This window comes from Babylonia areolata, chromosome 20 (genome assembly GCF_041734735.1).
Source record: "Babylonia areolata isolate BAREFJ2019XMU chromosome 20, ASM4173473v1, whole genome shotgun sequence".
Lineage (NCBI taxonomy): Eukaryota > Metazoa > Mollusca > Gastropoda > Neogastropoda > Buccinidae > Babylonia > Babylonia areolata.
Window position 1 is genome coordinate 23,201,209 of NC_134895.1, and position 22,604 is coordinate 23,223,812.

Genomic DNA, 22,604 nt, shown 5'->3' on the forward strand with positions numbered 1-22,604 from the left:
CCTCTATAGCATTGTTTTCTGGACAGAGTGCTATATCAGTATTCATTTTCATTATCATCATTATTTGTAGTAGTAGAAGTAGTAGTAGTGGTAACAGCAGCAGCAGCAGTAGTGTTATTAAAAAGAAGAAAAAATCGTGGTAAAAAATCTATCAGTCCAAAAAGCATGGCAACAAACAAGGAATGCCCGATCAAAACACACGCTGTAAACTGTGGCTCTGAAAAGTAAACTTTGTGAGGTTCAAGTTTGGAAACTGATGGCTTCACACACGGCCACCGACCACGGCATAGACACTACTAATATCTTGTGTCTCATGCTCCGACAGACAACCTTTCTGGCAGCGGACAGTACAAAAGGGCATTCAACCACCCCTCACACGTCGACACGACACGACAGACAACGACTGCCACCCCCTGACACGCGCTGGCAGCCGTATTAAAACCTCCTCTTCCCCATCGCACTGTTGATATTAACGACAGCCAATCACAAACAGGCGCGTGCACGGTGGAGGCGTGGCCACAACCGTTTTTCACCTGTCACTCAGCCATTTGGAAACGCTTCCGACGCACCGCTTTGCCGCGAAGTAGCTACGATGTTTCTTGTGGTGGCGCCGTGGTTTGATGGCGAAGTCGGGTGGGGGGTGGGGGGCGTTTCTTTTTTTTTTTTTTTCTCGGATGCCTGCTGCAGTGAGAAACTTGCCTTTAGCAACTATGTAGGAATGAAGGCGGCGGCATGAATCGCCGACAGAGGCAGCCAAGAGGGTGGAAGTGGAAGTGAATTACTGACGCCGAGAGGTTGACCACCTAGTGTGCCGACTGTGGGGGAAATACCCAGTCGGTGTTTTCACATCTCAACCGTCAACCGGCGACCTGAGTGCGTCACGTCACGTTGCGCCGTACCCACCGTGTCACCAAGTTTGTCATCAGTGATTGCCGGCATGGCCGTTACACCGTTCGGCAAGCAGTGTTGAATGAATCAACTGTTTGACTGGCAAGCAGCGGCGTCGGCAGCACTGGTTACATCACACCCATCCACCCGGCTCAGTGTAGCCTACGCTCGCAAAGGTACACCACATCTCAAGTGTAATGGAATATCAGTGTTATTAATTAACAAAGAACCGCCGGTGATTGTTCACTGAGCGTGCAGTGCTGAGCCAACTCATTAAGATTTCACCTTACCTTACGAAGAAGAATCAACCGCAGTGAAACTACAAGAGTTCATCAATATAACTGCTAGTATCAGTATCGACGTATGACGAACAAAGCTTCTGGGAACACATGAAATCTCAGTCACAGTTCACCGCGGCTTGTTTTGGCAATATCTGCGATAAAATTTAATGTTGCATGTGACTTGACACGAATAATTTTGGAACTTAATTACTCGCTGATTACTGGTGATTTCCTATGAAGCAACTTGTCGGGTTGGCCGCCCCCCTAAAAAAAAAAGGTAGCCCAACTTCGTGAGACAGCGAAGTTTCAGGTATGCACTGAACATAATTATTTAAGTTTGTTACTTGTGGTGAAATACAATTCTTTTTACACTTAAGAAAGAGAAATGCATGACTCTTCCTCGCTGAACCCAACTAACTACCACTAGAGTTTGGACCTGACCTGAACCGTCCATCTATGTCCACCTGACAGCTTATTGCTACGCCACCACTTAGCTCGAGATGTGTCAAACGTTGGCTGTTTTCTCCAGTTGAATCAGCAGCAAATATTTATGTGTACTTTTCTAACAACTGCTCACTGTGCAGAAAAAAGGGACCCCGAGACTGAAGAATTAAAAAAAAATTTTTTTTACAAGAACTGGAAGGACAAAGTGTTTGTCATTTGATCATGCTCGTTTTCTAGAGACAGTTTTTTGTTTGTTTTTTGTTTTTGTTTTTTTCCCCTTTTAGCTACTTTCTAACATCGACGTCCAGCGGTCTTAATTAACGTAGGATCATGCTCTTCAAAGTGCGGAGTTTACAATAATGATTTAACCGAACAGGCTACATGCACTGTGAGAACCTGAACTTGGCAGCATTCATGAGGGTTTGATGCAAGAAGATCCCGCAACCAGTTTAAACAATTAATGAGCATGTCGGAGGAGTGGTTTTCACTCAAGGTCTGCGTGTTGGGAAGATGAACATTGTAAACAGATTGCGTTGTGAGGGGAAACAACCCAGAGTGCTTCAAAGACGTCTTTAAAATAAATAACCTCGACAAAGTTTTTTTCTTACCTGCAAAATGACAACATACAAAAAAACGAGACATAATATTACACTGTAGTGAACAAAACAAGAAATAACATTTGATCAGTTACACCTTCATCGATCTTATTGTAGAGAAAATTACATCAGAACCCACAACAACTGGTAGTTGTTTTTCTTCTTACTGTTGTTTTTAGTGCAGAGAACAATACCCATAAATACCAGCACTGCTTGTCTTTTTTAACTGCTGTTTTCAGTGCAGAGAACTATAATCTATCCACGACTAACAGCAGCATTTTTTCTTACTGTTGCTGTCAGTACAGAGAACATCAAATTTACCCACAACTACCAGTAGTTTTTTTTTCCTGTTTTTTTTTTCTGCTGTTTTCAGTTCAGGAAACAACAGTTTACCCACAACTACCAGTTTCTTTCTTACTGTTGTTTTAAGTGCAGAGAACCATTTACCCACAGCTACCAGTATTTTTTTTCCTTTCTTACTGTTGTTATCAGTGCAGAGAACCATTTACCCACAGCTACCAGTAGTTTTTTTTCTCTTTCTTTCTTACTTTTGTTATCAGTGCAGAGAACCATTTACCCACTGCTACCAGTAGTTTTTTCTTTCTTTCTTTCTCACTGTTGTTTTCAGTGCAGACAACAATTTACCCACTACTTACCAGCAGTGGGATTTTTTCGGTCCCACCCCCCTTACTGCTGTTTTAAGTGCAGAGAACAACTACCAGTAGCTTTTTTATACTTCTACTTTAAGTGCAGAGAACAACTACCAGTAGCTTTTTTTTATACTGCTATTTTAAGTGCAGAGAACAATAATCTAGCCACAACTAACTGATGTTTTTTTGTTTTGTTTTTGGTTTTGGTTTTTAACTGCTGTTTGCAGTGCAGGGAACAAAACCCATAACTGTGAGTACTCTTCTTTTTTTATTCTTTCTTTTATTTTCTTACTGCTGTTTTCAGTGCAAAGAACAACGAATCTACCCACTACAACTACCAGCAACATTTTTCCCCCTCTTTCTTACTGTTGTTTTCAGTGTAGAGATCAACAATCTACCAAAACTACCAGTAACTTTTTAACTGCTGTTTTCAGTGCAGACAACAATTTACCCACAACTACCAGAATTTGTTCCCCCCTTACTGCTGATTTCAGTGCAGAGAACAACAATTTAGCCACAACTACCGGTAGTGGTTTATTTATATCTTTATTTTATTTATTTTTTTTTTTTACTGTTTTTTTCAGTGCAGAGAACAACAAATCTCCCGACTAACAACCACCAGTAGCATATTTTTTTTCTCTTTCTTACTGCTGTTTTCAGTGCGGAGAAGAACACAACACATCCAACCCAGAACCCCCACACACACCCACAAAGATGATGAACGGGATCCACGCCCTGTACCCACTGACGGAGAAGGGTGCCCGGAAGCCCAAGTGCGCACGCTGCCGCAACCACGGGATGGTGTCGTGGCTGAAGGGCCACAAGCGTCACTGCGCCTACAAGGACTGCACGTGCCCCAAGTGCAACCTGATCGCAGAGCGCCAGCGCGTGATGGCGGCCCAGGTGGCCCTCAAGAGGCAGCAGGCGGCCGAGGACGCCATCGCCCTGGGTCTGAGGGCTTGCGTGTCCGAGACGGGGCTTCCCGTCATGACCCAGGGTCCTCTGTGGGGCCCGGGCACCGTCACCCCGCCCCGGGCACTGCCCGGGGAGCTGGGGCTGCCCGGAGTCGGAGGAGCCGGAGGAGGAGGAGGAGAAGGAGAGGGAGAGGAGGGGGAGGAGGATGGGGGCGAGCAGGTTGACGTGGAGGACACGGGGGACGAGCTGAACGACGAGACAGGTGAGTGAAGCCGTGGGTGTTTGTTGGTTGTAATGAATGGAAATGTTGTCGTGTTTTGTCCTGGTGTGGTGTGGTGTGGTGTGTTTTGGTGTCGTGTCGTGTCGTGTCGTGTCCTGTCGTGGCGTTGTATCCTGTCGTGACGCTTCGTGATGTCGTGTCCTGTCGTGTCATCGTGTCGTGTCGTGCTGTGTCCCTGCTGTGCTGTGCGTGATTTGTTGTGAATCTCTCAGCGGATTGGTTTGTGAAATTCAGGTTGTTCTGCAGCCACCTGCAAAAGCTCATCGTCACAATGCCGATTGATGAGTTAAGAAGAGCGAGAGTTTTTGAGTGTCTTTGCAGAACTTTGCCTGAGCCACCAGCTGGCAGTTTCATTTAATATGATATTAATGCAGGTTTGTTTTGGGCCTGGTTTTACGCTGATATTTGGATAGATCTGAAGCTATCAATGTTTTAAGGTGTCAAAAGATCAAAACAACGAGCGATATTGACTTTGAACCAGTCTATCGCTGGTGACCTGGCCGATTCTCAAGACGGCGACTCTTCGGTCGTGTCCTGATCAATTCTGATCACGCAGTCGTGCAAGCAATAGGCCCACAATATAACTAATTGAAACAAATGTTTGTTTCACTTTAGAAACGCTCCTCTCTCTCTCTCTCTCTCTCTCTATATATATATATATATATATATATAGACGGACACATACATACACACACACACACACACACACACACACACACAGAGATAAATAGATTGACACAGAGTATCGAAACAGATAGCCAGTAAATAAACAGATAAATACTAAGTGACAACCACTAGTCAGTAAATACGTAATTACTAAAGCACCAATCAAGCAACCGAACAAACCATGCGATTCGCAAAATCGTATATAAACAAAGAAAAATAAATCTTGAACCAACACCCCCAAACAAACAAACAAACAAACAAACGAACAAACATAACTACCGATAGCCAATTGACATTGTAAACAAAGCAAGGGAGGTGAATGAAAAATAAACCGTGTGCATTCGTTCATTTCTTCACTCTTTTCTTTATTCTTTTATTAAAACAAGAACAAAAAGGAGAGAGAGGAAAAAAAAAACAAAAACAAAAAAAGAACCACATGTAGTTTGAAATCGAAGCACTCGAATATTACTTGAACTGAATGAAATCTTATTAGACATGTCTGGTCTGATTTTGCCCTCCCGCACACTTCTGTTATGTTTATCGTTGCACCCCATTGACCTGTGTTTGGTATAAACATATATAGGCATGTGTGTGTGTGTGTGTGTGTGTGTGTGTGTGTGTGTGTGCATATATATATATCCGTGCTGCTCCCTCTCCCTACCACACCCCCCACCCTCGATCACTCCCCACCCTAGTCACCTGTAGTTGGTCCCACCTTCATTCGTCTTTCATCCCCCACCCGCACCCCCACACACACAATCCCCGCCCCCAGCAGCCAATACAGAGAGTCTGTGAGGTGGTGGGTTCGAATCCCGCCCTCGCCCTTTCTTCCAGATTTGACTGGAAAATCAAAGGGAGCATCTTGTCTTTCGGATGAGACGATAAGCCGAGGTCCCGCGTGCAGCACGCACTTGGCGCACTGAAAAAGAACCCATGGCAACGACAGTGTTGTCCTCTGGCAAAATTATGTAAGAAAGAAATCCACTCTGATAGGTACACAAATATATAAACATGCACTCAAGGCCTGACAAGCGCGTTGGGTTATGCTGCTGGTCAGGATTCTGCCTAGCGGATGTGGTGTAGCGTATGATTATGGACTTGTCCGAACGCATTGACGCCTCTTTGAGAAACTGAAACTGAAACTGGGAACTCCCCTCACCCACCTCTGTTTCCTTCATATGCCCCCCCCACACCCACCCCCAATCTCCCTTCTTTCTCTCTCTCTCGTGTGTGTGTGTGTGTGTGTGTGTGTGTGTGTGTGCACGCGCGCGCGCGTGCGCGTGTGTGTGTGTGTGTTTGTTCTTTAGTTTAACGTCTTTTCACTGTAAGTGATATTAGAGGGTAGGAAAAAAATTGAGTGGGTGGGGGGGCGGAGGGGGGGGGATTATTGTGTACGCATGCGAGTACGTGAAAGTGTGTGTGTGTGTGTGTGTGTGTGTGTGTGTGTGTGTTACATATAGAAAATGATTGAATTAAGTTTTGTAAAAAAAAAAAAGAAAAAAAGAAGAAAAGAAATTAAAAAACCATAACATTATAACTTATTTCTAATGAAAAACTAACAACTATTACAGCGAAGCAACTGGACTATTCAACAAGGAGTTGAAAAAGTCATACATTAGCAATGGACTGCTGAAGATTGTCAACACTGAAGATGATATTCAGTTCAGGGATGTGAGACTTTAACGTATCGCAAGTTGGTATATGATCAGCTGTTATGTGAGCACCAAAGATGCAAGAAACATTACTGACATATTTTGTCTTTAAACAATTCATGTGTGTGTGTGTGTGTGTGTGTGTGTGTGTGTGTGTGTGTGTGTGTGTGTGTGTGTCTGTGTGTGTGTGTGTGTGTGTGTGTGTGTGTGTGTGTGTGTGTGTGTGTGTGTGTGTGTGTGTGTGTGTGTGTGTGTGTGTGTGTGTGTGTGTGTGTATGTGTGTGTGTGTGTGTGTGTGTGTGTGTGTGTGTGTGTGTGTGTGTGTGTGTGTGTGTGTGTTTGAAGTTAGAGACTTTCGATGCCAACGAAAACGTCGCGAACTGAAGCTGTAAACCTTTCATGGCCAACAGGCGGTGACATCCAACAGAAATCGGTTTTTCAGAAGAAGCGTGCATGCGCACCAGAAATGCTCGCATGATGGAAATGTCTTAATTTTCTCGAAAAGAGGAGAAAAAGCAGAAATACACAAATAGAAAAGGAAACATATATTGATTGATTGATTGATTGATATGGATACTTATCTAATTGTCTAATCTCAGAACTACTCTTTTATTATTATCATTATTATTAATTGCTTTTTTTGCACACATACATATAGATATACATACAATGATACACACACACACACACACACACACACACACACGCGCGCGCGCACCCCATGTATCAAAATGATTATAATCTCCCAGAAAGGCGAATTGTCTTTTTGGAAATCAAATAAAGTATCCTTTAACTAAATGTTGTCGGCTACGATTTTCGTACTGAGGTACACGGACGAAGGACAAGTAAATATTATTAAACATTGCTACAGTGCTGAGATTTCTACCGACAGAGACACCCGTCGCACATTTGGTGTTTGTATATTCGTGCATTACAACATAACACCTTTTTTTTTTTTTTTTGTCATGTCAAATTCTTTGTATTTGTATTTTGACATTTTCATCGTTTAAACCAAACAAATATACAAAATGAATGGACAAAAATATATATGATAATAATTTAACGTGGGGGTGTGAACTTGACATTTCTCACTTAGGCCATGCCCAGTAAACGTCCGCCCATTTCAACGTAAAGTATTTATAAAAAAAAAAGAAAAGAAAAGAAAAAGAAAAAGAAAAAGAAAGAAAAGAAGAAAGTGTCAAATACTTCGGCTTTCTACCACCACCACCACCACCATCTTGCCTCTCTCTCTCTCTTCCCACTCATCGTCTCTCTACATTTCTCTTTTACCCGATCACACACACACACACACACACACACACACACACACACACACACACACACACACACACACACACCTTATTATGTGGAATGCGTGCAAAATGTATCCACTCCAGCGCTTTGTGTGTTAATAAAGAACTCTTTTTTTTTTTTTTTTTTTTTTTTGGTTGTTGCCATCATTGTGTACAAATATATGTTGCATCGTTTGTTCTCGGTCTTAACACCCATGTTCCTTTAAGTGTTAGCCTGTTTGCGCACAGTTCCTGTATGGGGCGACTCTCTCTCTCTCTCTCTGTCTCTCTCTGTCTGTCTGTCTCTCTCTGTCTCTGTTCTTTGTGTGTAACTGACATTTATCGTAAAGCGATTTGAGAGGTCTGAAAGCGCTAAATAACTATTGTTATTATTATTATTATTATTATTATTATTATTATTATTATTATCATAATCATCATCATCATTATTATTATTGTTGTTATTGCTGTTGTCGTTATTATCGTCATCTGTGCCACTTGCAAAAAGAAGAAAACCCAAAGAAAAAGACACTGAGACAGAGAAAGGAAAGAATGTGCGACAAATAAAAGGCCGACACTTTCTGGCAGAATGAAAGAAATAAAACAACAAAGACCAAAACCACAACCGAGACGAAATAACAACAACAGCAATAGACACAACAGCAACAACAACACACACACACACACAATCAAAAGAAGAAGAACAACAACACTCACACAGTTATAAACAACAACAACAACAACAACACACACACACACACACACACACACACACACAAAAACAAAAAAAAAACAAACAAAAAAACCCCATCAACAACAACAAAAAACAGATAAATAGAAATAAAAATGAAAATAAAAAAAGAACCACGAAAACATTTTTTTCCTCACCATGAGTCAGCATTTTGTTCACGCTGAAGGCTGATGGGTAGAAAGCAAGGGGATTTCGCTGAGAGGCGAACCAGTGGGTATCGAGAAGATTTGTATTTGTATTTGTATTTCTTTTTATCACAACAGATTTCTCTGTGTGAAATTCGGGCTGTTGTCCCCAGGGAGAGCGCGTCGCTACGCTACAGCGCCACCCCCCTTTTTTTTTTTTTTTGGTTGTATTTTTTCCCTGCGTGCATTATTTGTTTTGTTTTGTTTTTTCAATATTTGTTTTTCCCATCGAAGTGGGTTTTTTTGTTTGTTTGTTTTTTACTGAATTTTCCCAGGAACAACTCTTTTGTTCCCGTGGGTCTTTTTACGTGCGCTAAGTGCATGCTGCACACGTGACCTCGGTTTATCGTCTCATCCGAATGACTAGCGTCCAGAACCACCACTCAAGGTCTAGTCGAGGGGGAGAAAATACCGGCAGATGAGCCGTGATTCGAACCAGCGCGCTCAGATTCTCTCGCTTCCTAGGCGGACGCGTTACCTCTTGGCTATCACTCCACTCCAGAAACAAGTATCCTGCCCGTAAAATCTATATGCCCATCGATAATTATAACTGATTATGTCACAGTGGTTAACAAGGAGAGATCAGTATCTTGCCTTTCAAGTCTATATGCCCATCGAATAACTGATCAATTTCACAGTGAGTCGTGAGGACAGATAAGTATCCATCTAGATATATACGCCTGTCGATAAAATGATCAAGTTCACTGTGGGCAACGAGTATTAAGTATCCTGCCCCAGCTTAAAACCTACATGTCTGCCGATAACTATAACTATATATACATATATATAAATATGTTCTTTAACTATAATTTTTATGATCAAACTCAGTCGATCACCATACACCCTTCACGACTGATGATTCGCCACCGTGTGTAGTAGAGTGATGGCCTAGAGGTAACGCGTCCGCCTAGTAAGCGAGAGAATCTGGGCGCGCTGGTTCGAACCACGGCTCAGCCGCCCATTTTTCTCCCCCTCCACTAGACCTTGAGTGGTGGATCTGGACTCTAGTTGTTCGGATGAGACGATAAACCGAGGTCCCGTGTGCAGCATGCACTTTGCGCACGTAAAAGAACCCACGGTAACAAAAGGGTTGTTCCTGGCATCATTCTGTAGAAGAATCCACTGCGATAGGAAAAACAAACAAACAAACAACAACAACAAAAACAACAACAAAAAAACTGCACACAAGAAAAAAAAAAGAAAAAACAAGGGGGTGGCGCTGCAGTGTAGCGACACGCTCTCCCTCGGGAGAGGAGCCCGAATTTCACACAGAGAAATCAGTTGTGATAGAAAGAAATAATACAAATATAAATAGCTGTACTTTCTGATGCCCGACCAGCACGAAATAACTCGGTTAATTATGATGATATCAATAATTGATCGGGATGTGCGTGCGCGCGCCTGTGTGTGTGTGTGTGTGTGTGTGTGTGTGTGTGTGTGTGTGTGTGTGTTTGTGTACATCTTGTGCGGTGTGAGTGTGGGTTTGTGGGATGGAGTTGGAACGGGGTGATCTGTGCGTGCGGGTGTATTTGTGTGTTTTTAGTATGCACGCGTCATTGCATTTTTTTTTTTTTTTTTTTTTTTGTAAACGCCCAGGGCTTTTGTATCGTTAGATTGGGCGTGCCGAATGTCCTTTTATTAACTTCACTATTATTATTATTGATGTATTTGATCAGCACCAAGTCTTTTGCGGAAACAAATAAATCAAAGCGCTTCCACACGCAACTTTCACACGCATGCATAACTCTGAAAAAAAAAGAAGAAAAAAAAAGAGGATGACAGACTGCTGGAAAAAAAGTATTGAAGGAAAAAGACGCTGGTATGGAGAAGGTACTTCCCATTCCCCCTTCACTACTCCCGTTGTCCATTCCAATTTCAGTTCCAGTTTCAGTTTCTCAAGAAAGCGTCACTGCGTTCGGACAAATTCATAATACGTACGTTATACAACATCTGCTACTATGCAGATGCCTGACCAGCGCGCTTAGTCAGGCCTTGAGTGCATGCATCTGTCTGTCTGTCTGTCTGTCTCTCTCGATATCTATCTATCTATCTATCTATCTATATATATATATCATATATACTTGTGTACCAATCAGAGTGGAATTCTTCAACAGAATTTTGCCAGAGGACAACCTTTTTGTTGCCGTGATTTCTTGTTCAGTGCGCCATGTGCATGGCTCACATGGGACCTCGGGTTTATATAATCGTCTTCTCTCATCCGAATGACTAGACGCGCAGTTTGATTTTTTCCCGCAGTAAAACGTGGGAGAAAGGGAGAGAGCAGGAATCGAACCCAGACCCAATATTACGACACTATCTTGGAGGACTGGAAGATGAGCGTCATAACCATTCTACCACCCTCCTTCCGCCCATTACAGCAACTACAAATCGATGGTTTCTGTATTTCAGATGAAATGTGCCTGTCTTGTGGCGAAATTGGTAGCAAAAAAAAAAAAAAAAAGAAAAAGAAAGAAAAAAAAAAGGGCACTCAATTTTCGCAGTTTTATTGACTTAAATAACGTGAGACGAGCATGAACTGGTTTGATTTGTTTATCAAGGACCTCGGTTTCAGAATTCTGATATTGTCGCACAGTCGCGGCCCTTGATCAGCTTTGAGCTTAATAAACAACACATTAATGAATAGATACGTAAATAAATGAATAGGTGAACAAATAGAAAATATTAATGAATAAGTACCGAATGTACTTTGAGCACAATAAACAATCCATAAATAAACGAATGATTGAATAAACAAATAAGCAAACGAATGAATAAATAAAATCAGCCGTTCTATTCATAAGTCAAGAAATCTACTTTTCATCCTATTCATCACTTTCGTCTCAGCCAATGATAGGATTTTCCACAGACACAATACAATGGCATCTTTAGCGTAACTCCTCCTTCTCCTCCTCCTACGGTTACTACACCTACAACTGTTTCTACTAGTATTACAACAACAGCAACAACAATAACATCAACATAATAACAACAGGAACAACATGATAATGATAATAATAATCATCATCATTATCATCATCATCATCATCACTATCAGCAGCGCAGTCAATCCTCGTAACACAGTTTAAAAAGCCTGTCCTAAATATATATGATTATCAATTCTCCCAAGTAAAGCCAAACCTCAGCGAAATCATTAAAACACACACACACACACACACACACACACACACATAACAACAACAACAATCCATTACCCACAGCACTCTAATTGTGTTTTTAACTATCTCCATACGAACGGCGAAAGAGACGACGTTGACAGCGTTTCACCCCAATTACCACCATCAAAATATTGCAAGCGGAAGGCTCTTATACTGAAGAGGTGAATGTTGACAAAGAATACTACAATTCTGACGACGGAAGCTAAAGGTTGGGTCATTGAGACACCCACTGGACATCCGAGGTGTGTGTGTAGAGGAGAAGAGAGGACTGGCCGTACTGAGTGAGTTAAACAAACGGCCCGCTTGCAGCATGATGAAGATCCACGAAAGCTGGATCAGAAGCTAGCGAAGTAAGGAGTCATCATATCAGAGGGAGCGAGGAGGGGAAGGAGGGAGGGAGGTAGGGAGGTAGAAGCACAAGGGAACAGAAGAAGAAGACGGAGAAGGAGAAGAAAAAAGAAGTAAAGGATGAGGGCGAGAACAAGCGAGAAGTGCAAGTTTTTCGCGCAGTGCCGCTAAAAGTGCGGGCACCTCTGGGGTTACAAGCACGAGGATCCTGTGTCATCTGTTCATGACTACCTCTTCTCTCACGTCCTGGTCCTGTGCTGTGCTGTGCTGTGCTGGTCCTAGACTTTGAGAAACAGAGGGGGGTGGTAGGGGGTGGTAGGGGGGGGGCGTGGGGGAGAAGGGGCAGGGGAGGGGGGGGGGGCAGTGTTGAAGTAGCAGAGATTGGGTTTTTAGTTTGTCACTGGTATACGGGGCTTGTATTATATTGTGGGGTGTGTGGAGGATATATGAAGTAAGGCAAATAGTTCGGTTGTGCTGTGTGGAGCGTTTGAGCTTGAAATAAATGGGGCTCGTAATAACGTATTGTGCAAATATTGGGTCAAAGGCCGGAGTCTGCAGTGATGGTATAATCAACGGGTAAAGGAATCGGCTTGTGTACGCGCAACACGCAAACCATTTACACATACACATACACACAAGCGCACGCAAGCACGTACGCACACACACACACACCACACACACACACACTCCCTGTCTCTGTATCAGGCTGTTAAGTCAATGAAACCATCCACCGAAATTGGTCGAGCAGATAAACACGATTTTCACTCTGTGTCAGAGGACTAAATGGAGTGTCATTTGCTCACGCACAGAGTTGTCTTCATATCCGACTTGAACAAATAACCGATGAGCTACTGGTTGTTGAGTATGAATAAATAAACAACATCGGGAAGTATGGTATATCAGCCAACTGAATTCAAATATCCCTTTTTTTTTTTTTTTTTTTTTTTGTGTGAGTGGGATGGGGTGGGTGTTTTGTGTTTATTTATATATTTTACTTAGAAAGTATGTTCAGCAAAATTCACGAAGTAAAAAAGGGGGAAAAAAAATAATGTGGTTAAAGTTGCGCACAGTTCATAGAATTATCGGACCTGGTGTTGTTCACAAAGAAATTGGAATGATAAAAAATAGTAACACTTGTGATTTCTGTCTGGAGGTAAAGGGCAAGTGTATAATCTACATATGTGATGACTCCAACACAAACGCAGATTCTGATCTGGGCCTAATAATTTGTTTTTCTTTCTTTCTTTCTTTCTTTCCCCCCTAATGGTCTATTTTTCAAAACCTAACAACCCTCTTGAGAAAATGGCAACCTGTAAATGCAGTTTTGGCAAATGTTTATAATCCAATTGCGCGTACAGTCCATTGGGAAGGTATCTTGTTTCATGTTACAAAGCTGCAGACAAAAACAATAACGTGGAATATGCATGGTTAAATTATTTATCTATATCTACATATATCTACGTATGTCTATCTACACACACACACACACGCGCGCACACGCACACACACACACACACACACACACACACACACACACACACACACACACACACATATATATATATATATATTCGGAGACGCGAGGGTATAGCTGATAATTGGGAACTATGGTCACTGAATTGTATTGAATTGTATAAATAATTATTTATGTTTGTATTTAGATAGGCTACACTCCCGAAAACGGAATATGGCTGCCTACATGGCGGGGTAAAAACGGTCATACACGTAAAAGCCAACTCGTGTAATATACAAGTGAACGTACGTGGGAGTTGCAGCCCACGAACGAAGAAGAAGAAGAAGAAGAAGAAAAAAGGCAATGTATATGGACAGATGTATGAACACTAAATGAAAGTATTTTAAGAATTTGTTGACTATATTTGTTGGTATCTATACGAATATATATCTACATGTGGATGTATGCATGTATATATCTGTAGATATGCGTGTCTTAATCTGCTGAATGTTTTCCGTGTTTGAATTATGTGTGGTAAAGACAGAAGTTACCAAAATTATCTTCACTATTGAACCGCATTTTGCCCCCTTTTAAAATGTGTCTGTTTCTTTACAACATGGTACTGTTACCTTCAGTCATTTTTTTTTCTTTTTTTTTCTGTCATTTTTCTTTTATTTCCATAATTATTGTAAGAACAACTATCAATTTTTTTACATTCATTTACTTATTATTATGATTGCTATTATCATTATTACCATTATCATCATCATCACGATTATTATTATTATTATCAAATTAATTAATCAATTCATTTTTATTATTCTTTTCACCCCACAAAGCTTGACTGAGCGCGTTGGGTTACGCTGTTGGTCAGCGGATGTGACGTGCATGTAGCGTATGTGGATTTGTCCGAATGCTGTGACTGACGCCTCCTTGAGAAACTGAAACTGAATCAATGGACGTTTCTGCTTTTTTTTGTTTTTTTCCTGTCTTGAAAGTGCAGCTATCAAGTCATGCTCTGCACATCAATGCTTGGTGGAAGGGGACTCAGTGTCTTTACTTTCAAAAATAGCTCTCTGTGCTTGTGCGTCATTCTTTTTATTTATTTATTTATTTATTTATTATTATTATTTTTTTATTTTTTATTTTTTCAATCCCAGATGAAGCAAGGAATACGTCGTCATATTTTCGCTCCAAATCTTCCCATCGAATGACGCTGTGACCAATATCAGTTACTGTTTTAGGGTCCCGGGTTCGAATCTCGGTGAAGGCGCCCGGTGGGTAAAGGGTGGAGATTTTTCCGATCTCCCAGGTCAACATATGTGCAGACCTGCTAGTGCCTGAAACCCCTTCGTGTATATATACTGAAGCAGAAGATCAAATACGCATGTTAAAGATCCTGTGATCCATGTGAGGGTTCGGTGGGTTAAGGAAACAAAAACATACCCAGCATACACACCCCAGAAAGCGGAGTATGGCTGCCTACATGGCGGGGTAAAAACTGTCATACACGTAAAAACCCACTCGTGTACATACTACTGAACGTGGGAATTGCAGCCCACTAACACAGAAGAAAAAGAAGAAAAAGAAGAAGTTACTGCTTTAATCAACTTTCGTCTTCTTCTTAAAAAAAAAACGAACAGTTCATTTGTTCAAGGAGGCACGTCACAAAAGTCTTTTACGCCACACCACAGCTGCTAAGCGATTGCCCGACCAATAGTGTAACAAAACACGTTTGAAAGAATAGCATAACAAATGATTTTTTTTTAAAATAATAAAAAATAAATTAAAAAAAAGGAGAGAGAGAAGAGGAAGAATAATGAATGGATAATGAATAACAAGATAAATGATTTAAAATTTAAGAACAAGGTTGCTTCTCTCTGTCCTAAACTCTTTGGCTGCTACAGATCAGTTTCTCTCAAATTTTCTCGGTTTGACTCAGGCTGTGTTCCATACACTGAGCTGAGCTGAATAGATTGAGCTCGATGGTTCTATACAGCAGTCAGTCTTTACAACTTCGCTGACACACTCATATTTACATCTTTGTCTGCAACAACCCAAAACTGAGGCTTCAGCCTACGCTCTTTCTGAATGTAACTCTGGAACAACCCTCCTGTTTAAAAAAAGTCCATTTTTCTTTGACTGGGTCTTTTCAAAATTGGATCCATCATCATCATCATCATCGTCATCACCATCATCTTCGTCGTCATCATCCGTCGTCGTCGACATCATCTTAGTCACCATCATCATCGGAAATAAACAAATGATCTCATGAAGTGAATGTCTGTACAAGCAATTCACACCAGAGAGCAACTTGAACTCTAGTCTTTTTGAGCCAGCTCGTTTCAGATTGTATACATCTCTCTCTCTCCCTATATACATACACCCATATACATACATATATATATATATATATATATATATATATATATATATATATATATATATGTATGTGTGTGTGTGTGTGTGTGTGTGTGTGTGTGAAGAAAAAAACAGAAGAAAAAAGTCATAGGGAACGACCACCCATGCAACATAAGAACCCTCCAATAAAATCTACATGAGCACCAAATCCAGGGAGACAGACCATGAAACAAAAAAGAAGTAAAATACAACACTTGTTATGAAATCATATACATCATAATAGCAGTATATCATTAAAAAAACCCCCTAATAACTAGATGATAATAATAGTAGTAGTAGTAGTAGTAATAATAATAGTAGTAGTAATAATAATAATAATGACGACGACGACGATGATGATGATGATGATGACGACGACGACGACGACAACAATAATAATAATGATGATGATGATGATGATGGTGGCATTATCATTATCATTAGTGTTATTTATTTATTCATTTTTAATCTATTTTCCTATAGTTCTTCGAATTTGAGAGCTGGTTCTTCCAAGCGTTGAATACCTTTTAATTTTTTTTAAAATTTCTGCAGTCAACGACCAGCCATCACAGGTTTGGTCAGTCCCAAAAGCCTGGATGGAATAGCCACAAGCTTGCTTTGTTGTGATAAAAAAAACTGTACCTCCGTTGTGGAGGACACACACATGGAGAAGCCGCATGAGCAGTCTTTGGAAGTTGTCCAGCTTTTGCCTGCAGCTGTGTTTATTAGACCTCGTTCTTTTCGTGGGGTCGTCTAAGTTTTGTACATAGCTGTGTTTATATGATCTTGTGCTTTCGGGTTACCTAACTTGTGTCTAGAGCTTCATTCATTAGAGCTCGTTCTTTGGAGGTGTCTAACCTTTGTCCACAGATTTTATTTATTAAACCTCGTTCTTTAGGGTTATCTAACTTTTGTCCAGTGCTTCATCTATTAGACCTCGCTCTTTTGAGGTTATCTAGCTTTTGTCTAGAGCTGTGATTATTGGACCTCGTTCTTTGGAGTTGTCTAACTTTTGTCCACAGCTTTGTTGATTAGACCTCACTATTTGGGGGTATCTAACTTTTGTCTACAGCTTCATTTATTAGACCTCGTGCTATGGGGTAATCTAACTGTTGTCCACAGCTTTATTTATTAGACCTTGTGCTTTGGGGTTATCTAACTTTTGTCCAGGGCTTTATTCATTAGACCTCGTCCTTTGGAGTTATCTAACTTTTGTCAAGAGCTTTATTTACAAGACCTCGTTCAGTGGGGTTGTCTAACTTTTGTCCACGGCAATATATATTAGACCTCGCTCTTTGGAATTATCTAACTATTGTCGAGAGCTTCTACGACTTTTTTTTCGAAACGAGCAACAGAAATCTAGAAACTATTTCTAAATACGTGTCAGATACTATTAATCAATCAAATGTTTATCCACAAAATGTTGCTCTGATTATGAGCACATCACCAGTTCCATTATGGGAATTAACGGGAGCAGCTTTTGATATTCAATATTCTGACATTAAGAAAGATGAAAATCCCAGTATACTAGCTTCTCGAGTGAAATCACACTTGTCTGAAACATACCCCCACCACTTAAAAATATATACAGACGGTTCTGTTCTAGAAAATCAGTTTGCTGGTTCTGGATATGCACTGAATTCCTGCTTTGAAAATTGAAAAGTCATATCATATTGGAAAGGGCTTCTCAATTTTTACAGCTGAATTAATTGCCGTCCTTATGGCATTAACATATCTAATTGATCTGCCCCTAAACTTGATTAATGTTTCATTTTGTGTCGATTCAAAATCAGTTCTGCAGCCTATCAAATCAGGTTGTACGAACATTAATTATAACATCATTTTTGAAATAAGATTTTTGATTCACTGTATTCAAATGAGAGGAACTAATATTGAAATGTGCTGGATTCCCTCACACTGTGGGCTTTTCTCTAATGAACGTGCAGATCATCTTGCAAAGCTTGGAGCTAAAAACGCTTTAAATCTGCCTTATTAAATACTAAAAGAACTGGCAGGGCTGTTAAGAGCACGGCATTTAGGTTATTACTAAATGCCCCATTCACAATATATTGTGAAAATATTGAATGCATTTGCAAGGGACGTTTAACGGTAGAGCACGCTTTAACCCACTGTTTAGTAATGAAACTTTTTTTGCCTCCAGAAATTACGGAACACGTGCTACCAGTTTCAAATGTTAACATTTTTTGGAAAAAAGTTATATATTTCAAACTGTTCTTTATTAAAGTTAGCTAGCTATGTGTTAAATAGTCCAGTTGGTTGTTTATTGTAGGTCCCCACATGAACCTCTTTACAAATAATAATCTACAGAAGTAGTGCATACAATATTTGATTATTGATAATTTGTTGTCCTAATCCCGCTTCCCCCGTCCCGCCTCTTACACACACCGTTCCAATATTACGTTTTTTCTTTCTCCAATCACTGACACTCACCCTCACCATTTTAGATTTTGTACTCTATCTTTTCCACATTCTGTTCTCTCTCTCTCTGCGTCTGTCTGTCTGTTTCTCTCTTCCTTTCTTAGTCCCCTCCCCCTTGCCGCCCCCCCCCCTTTCCTCCACCTCAACCGCCCCCATTTTTATTTGAATATACAGAAATGTCGATTTCTAATTAATAATAACAATCATCATTATGATAGAAATGATAATAATCCAAATGATAATAATAATATCATTTATTTTCAGTCTGATATCATCATATTAGATGAACAGACTATAAATAAATAAACGAACGAAACTTCTATGGCTTTCTTTCACGTCAGCCCATTTTTCAGAAACCACACATTTTCATGTTCACTCCATGGTCTGATCTGGCGAAGTAAGATTGTGAGAAGGGGGCTGATAGCTGGAGGGAATGACTGAAATACGCATGCGCGCGCGCGCGCTTCAGCAAAAAAAAAAAGAAAAAAAGAAAAGAAAAAAAAGTCATTGAAACACGCACACACGCACGTAATAAATCATGAAATGAAATCAAAGATACATTCCATCTTCTTAAGAACTAAACGGACAATATGAATTTTGTTGTCCCAACAGTCATATCAGTGCACAACTCAGGAAGGATGACTGCTCACATACATGTATGCACAACAGCCATGACCGATCGACGCCCGACCAGTTAAGTGTATCCTGTTTCTGTCACTGTTTGCCTTGGTGGTCCTGGCTGTGTTTATCGGCCTCCATGGCGGCTCCCAATACCGAGGGGCTGGAGTTAGTTTCCCGGGCCAGGCTAGCGTTAATGTTTGCACAAACTCACACTTATTCACACGAACTCATGCACGGACGCTGTGAAGGACTTAAGTGCTGTCATATGTCTCTTACTGTAAACTGGCGCGATACTTCAGCTCTGAGATGATAGATGTTGTTGCACCATTCGTTTCGGTTTTTTTGTGTGTGTTTTTTTGGGGTGGTGGTGGGGGGGGGGGGCTGGGGGGTGGGGTGGGTGGGGGTGGGGACGGGGATGGGGGGGGGGAACTGATGGGGAGGGAGAGGGGGAGGGGGGTTGCAAAATAATGTACAAACACTAAAGTGCCGTATGTTTGTATGCCAATGCGCGCGCGCGCGCAAACGCACGCACGGCTCCCGCCGCTGACCAACCGCCGCGGTAAGCATGCACACGCGCACGCACACACGGACACACCGCGTACCGACACACACACACACACACACACACACACACACACACACACACACACACACACACACACACACGCTGGCACACATACACTACACACACACACACACACATACACACACACACACCGACTGATACACTACGCGCGCGCGCGCGCGCGCGCACTCACACACACACACACACACACACACACACACACACACACACTGACAGACACTGACGTACTCTCATACTCCCTCTCCCCGCCCCCTCGTTCCCCTCCGCAGTTTTTGAGCCTGAAGGACGTGATTCAAACTGATACAAACATGAAAACTGCTATCGCAGCAGAAATCTCTGTGTGTATGTCACTGAGTGTTACTGAAACAAACTGTTGAAAATAATTACTGAGTCTTACTTAATCAGAGACAGATTCAATGAATAATAAACGGATTGGGAGTCTTAGGCAAACACAACTTTCCTTGCTTTGGTAAATTTACACTTCATGAATTTAACTTGATACACAGATTAACTAAAATAGACTCAACTCATGTAAGTAACGGCTACTTTCTTGGCGGAATAAACTATGTTCGCAATTCTAACTGTCATCAACTGAAACCGATAAAAATAAACTAATGAAAATAATAACTGCCAGAGATCTCACACAGAGACACACACAGTCACATTGAGACACACAGATACACACATTCTCTCTCTCTCTCTCTCTCTCTCTCTCTCTCTTTCTTCCTCACCTCCTCTCTCTCTCTCTCCAGGCTCAGCCCCTCTCCCTCTCTACACTACCCTCTATCTCAGTATCACCCACACACCCACACACACCGGACACACACACATAGTACACACTGTCACGGCACACACACACACACACACACACACACACACACACACACACACACACACACACCGTGGCACTGACACACACACACACACACACACACACACACACACACACGCACACACTGACACACACACACACACTCACAAACACCTACAATCACAAACACGGCACATACAATCAATTTTTAAGAGACAGACAGACAGACAGACAGACACACACACACACACACACACACACACACACACACTGACGCGCACTGTGACACACACGCACACACCCACACCATCACTAGCCGGACACACACACACACACACACACACACACACACACACACACACACACACACATACACCGGCACACACACACACGGCACACACACACACACACACACACACACACCCCGACAAACACCTACAGACATAGACACGGCACAGATAGACAGTTTTTTTTTAACTTAAGACAGACAGACACCACACACACACACACACACACACACACACACGCACACACGCACGCACGCACGCACGCACGCACACACACACTGACACACACCTCACACACACACAGACACACAGAAACACACACACACACACGCACGCACACACACACACAGACACACACCTCACACACACACACACACACACACACACACACACACACGAAGTTACGGTCCGAGGGGTACTGTGTTGTGGAGGTTATTGATCGGCTGATCAAGATCGAGTTTCTGAATTCAGTTCAAACTTGAAACCGACACTGAAGAGATTGAGCGTCAGTCACACTTGGGCAGTCAGTCTACCACACTTTTACCATCCTTTACCAAGTCGTTTCATTTCCTTCAGCAACGCACACAATTCTAAGTGAAACAACCGCAAAACAAACACTGCTATCGTTCTCTCCAGCTGCTGCGTGTCTGCTTCGAGTGACACGTGGACAGCGAAAGATGCCGAGCACACTATCATGAGTTCAAAATTCTCGCCCTTTTCCGAGAAGCGTCGGTGGTGTAACGGTTAGCATGGTTGCCTTCCAAGCAGTCGATCCGGGTTCGACTCCCGGCCGACGCACTTTTTTTTAATTTTTATATAATCATCATTTAAAAAAAAAAAAAAAGAAGATTTATTATAGATAAATTTTTGTTGTTTTTGTTGTTGTTGTTATAACATAAAATTTGAAAAACAAAACAAAAAAACAACAATTCCAGATGCTCCCACTTGTCCCTTTATTTCCCTTCTCATTTTAGTCTTGTCCTAAAATTATAGGACCTATCGAAACGAACATTTTCGTGCGTTTTTTGAGGAAGGCACTTGAGAAATGACATGCGGGTATGTAATCCCGGAATGTAATCCAGTCTTCTAATCAAGAGTTAAGATGGCTGTACAGTACATTAGTGCCACGACTCCGTGAACAGTAAGTGCAATAACTCAGTTGACCCGCAGAAACAAAAACGGAGTACCGTGGCAAAACTATACTGAATTGATGGGTTACTTATATCACTGACTGAGTCCGACTTGTCACAGGTCAGTGCCGTGAACTGAACTTGGCACTTCAGTCAACTATACTGACACAAAGAAATCGCCTTGGTTTGAAATTGGTCCCTGAATTTAGGAAAGGTACAAAACTGAACTGATAACCGTGGCTGAAGTAGCCTACTGATTGGGGCTCCAGTCCGTCAGTGGTAGTGTCTCAGTAAAAACAACTTTTCAAATTGCGGCAGACCATGCAGGATGGTCTTTTTTTCCAGTTGGACTGATGCACATTTCAAAAGAGATCAACGAATTAGCTACTGCTTTTATATAACACAATTTTCAAACTGGATTAAAAAAAGATTATGATAGTAGGCAACTGAATTAGTGACCTTTCATCTCAACACTAGGTAAAAGGGGCGGGGGAGTCATTGTGTCCATACTTATTAATTTTTAGCCTCAACAGGCAGTACTTCAACATGATTATTTTCACAACACTGCGTGAGCACTTCAGTTTTCTACGGAGTCCCTAGAAAATGATGTCGGCATTTCTTTAGCTTACAGCTTGTCTCGTACACAGACTTCTATGCAAGCGACAATAATCTAGTCGACTGATGAAAGTTTCGCCGGGTTGGCTAAACCCGCTTCGGGATTTCTCAGGGTGCTTTGATAACGTGGTTACAGCC

General features: G+C 41.6%; 1 protein-coding gene and 1 non-coding gene across 3 annotated transcripts in view; both read left to right on the top strand.

Annotated features, from left to right (window-relative positions):
• Positions 1 to 660: 660 nt before the first annotated feature.
• Positions 661 to 22,604, top strand: part of LOC143295320 (uncharacterized) — a 51,325-nt gene continuing 29,381 nt past the window's right edge. The window contains exons 1-2 of one of the 2 annotated variants that reach the window (XM_076606952.1): positions 661 to 1,064; positions 3,520 to 4,036. In XM_076606952.1, coding sequence (XP_076463067.1) covers positions 3,574 to 4,036 — 463 coding nt within the window. In that variant the 5' untranslated portion in view covers positions 661 to 1,064; positions 3,520 to 3,573. Of the gene's footprint in view, positions 1,065 to 1,140; positions 1,480 to 3,519; positions 4,037 to 22,604 lie in introns of those variants that run through there. The other variant, XM_076606953.1, reaches the window with a different exon arrangement.
• On the top strand, positions 21,448 to 21,519 carry Trnag-ucc (transfer RNA glycine (anticodon UCC)). Its single transcript has one exon. It is a non-coding gene; the product is annotated as a tRNA-Gly (tRNA).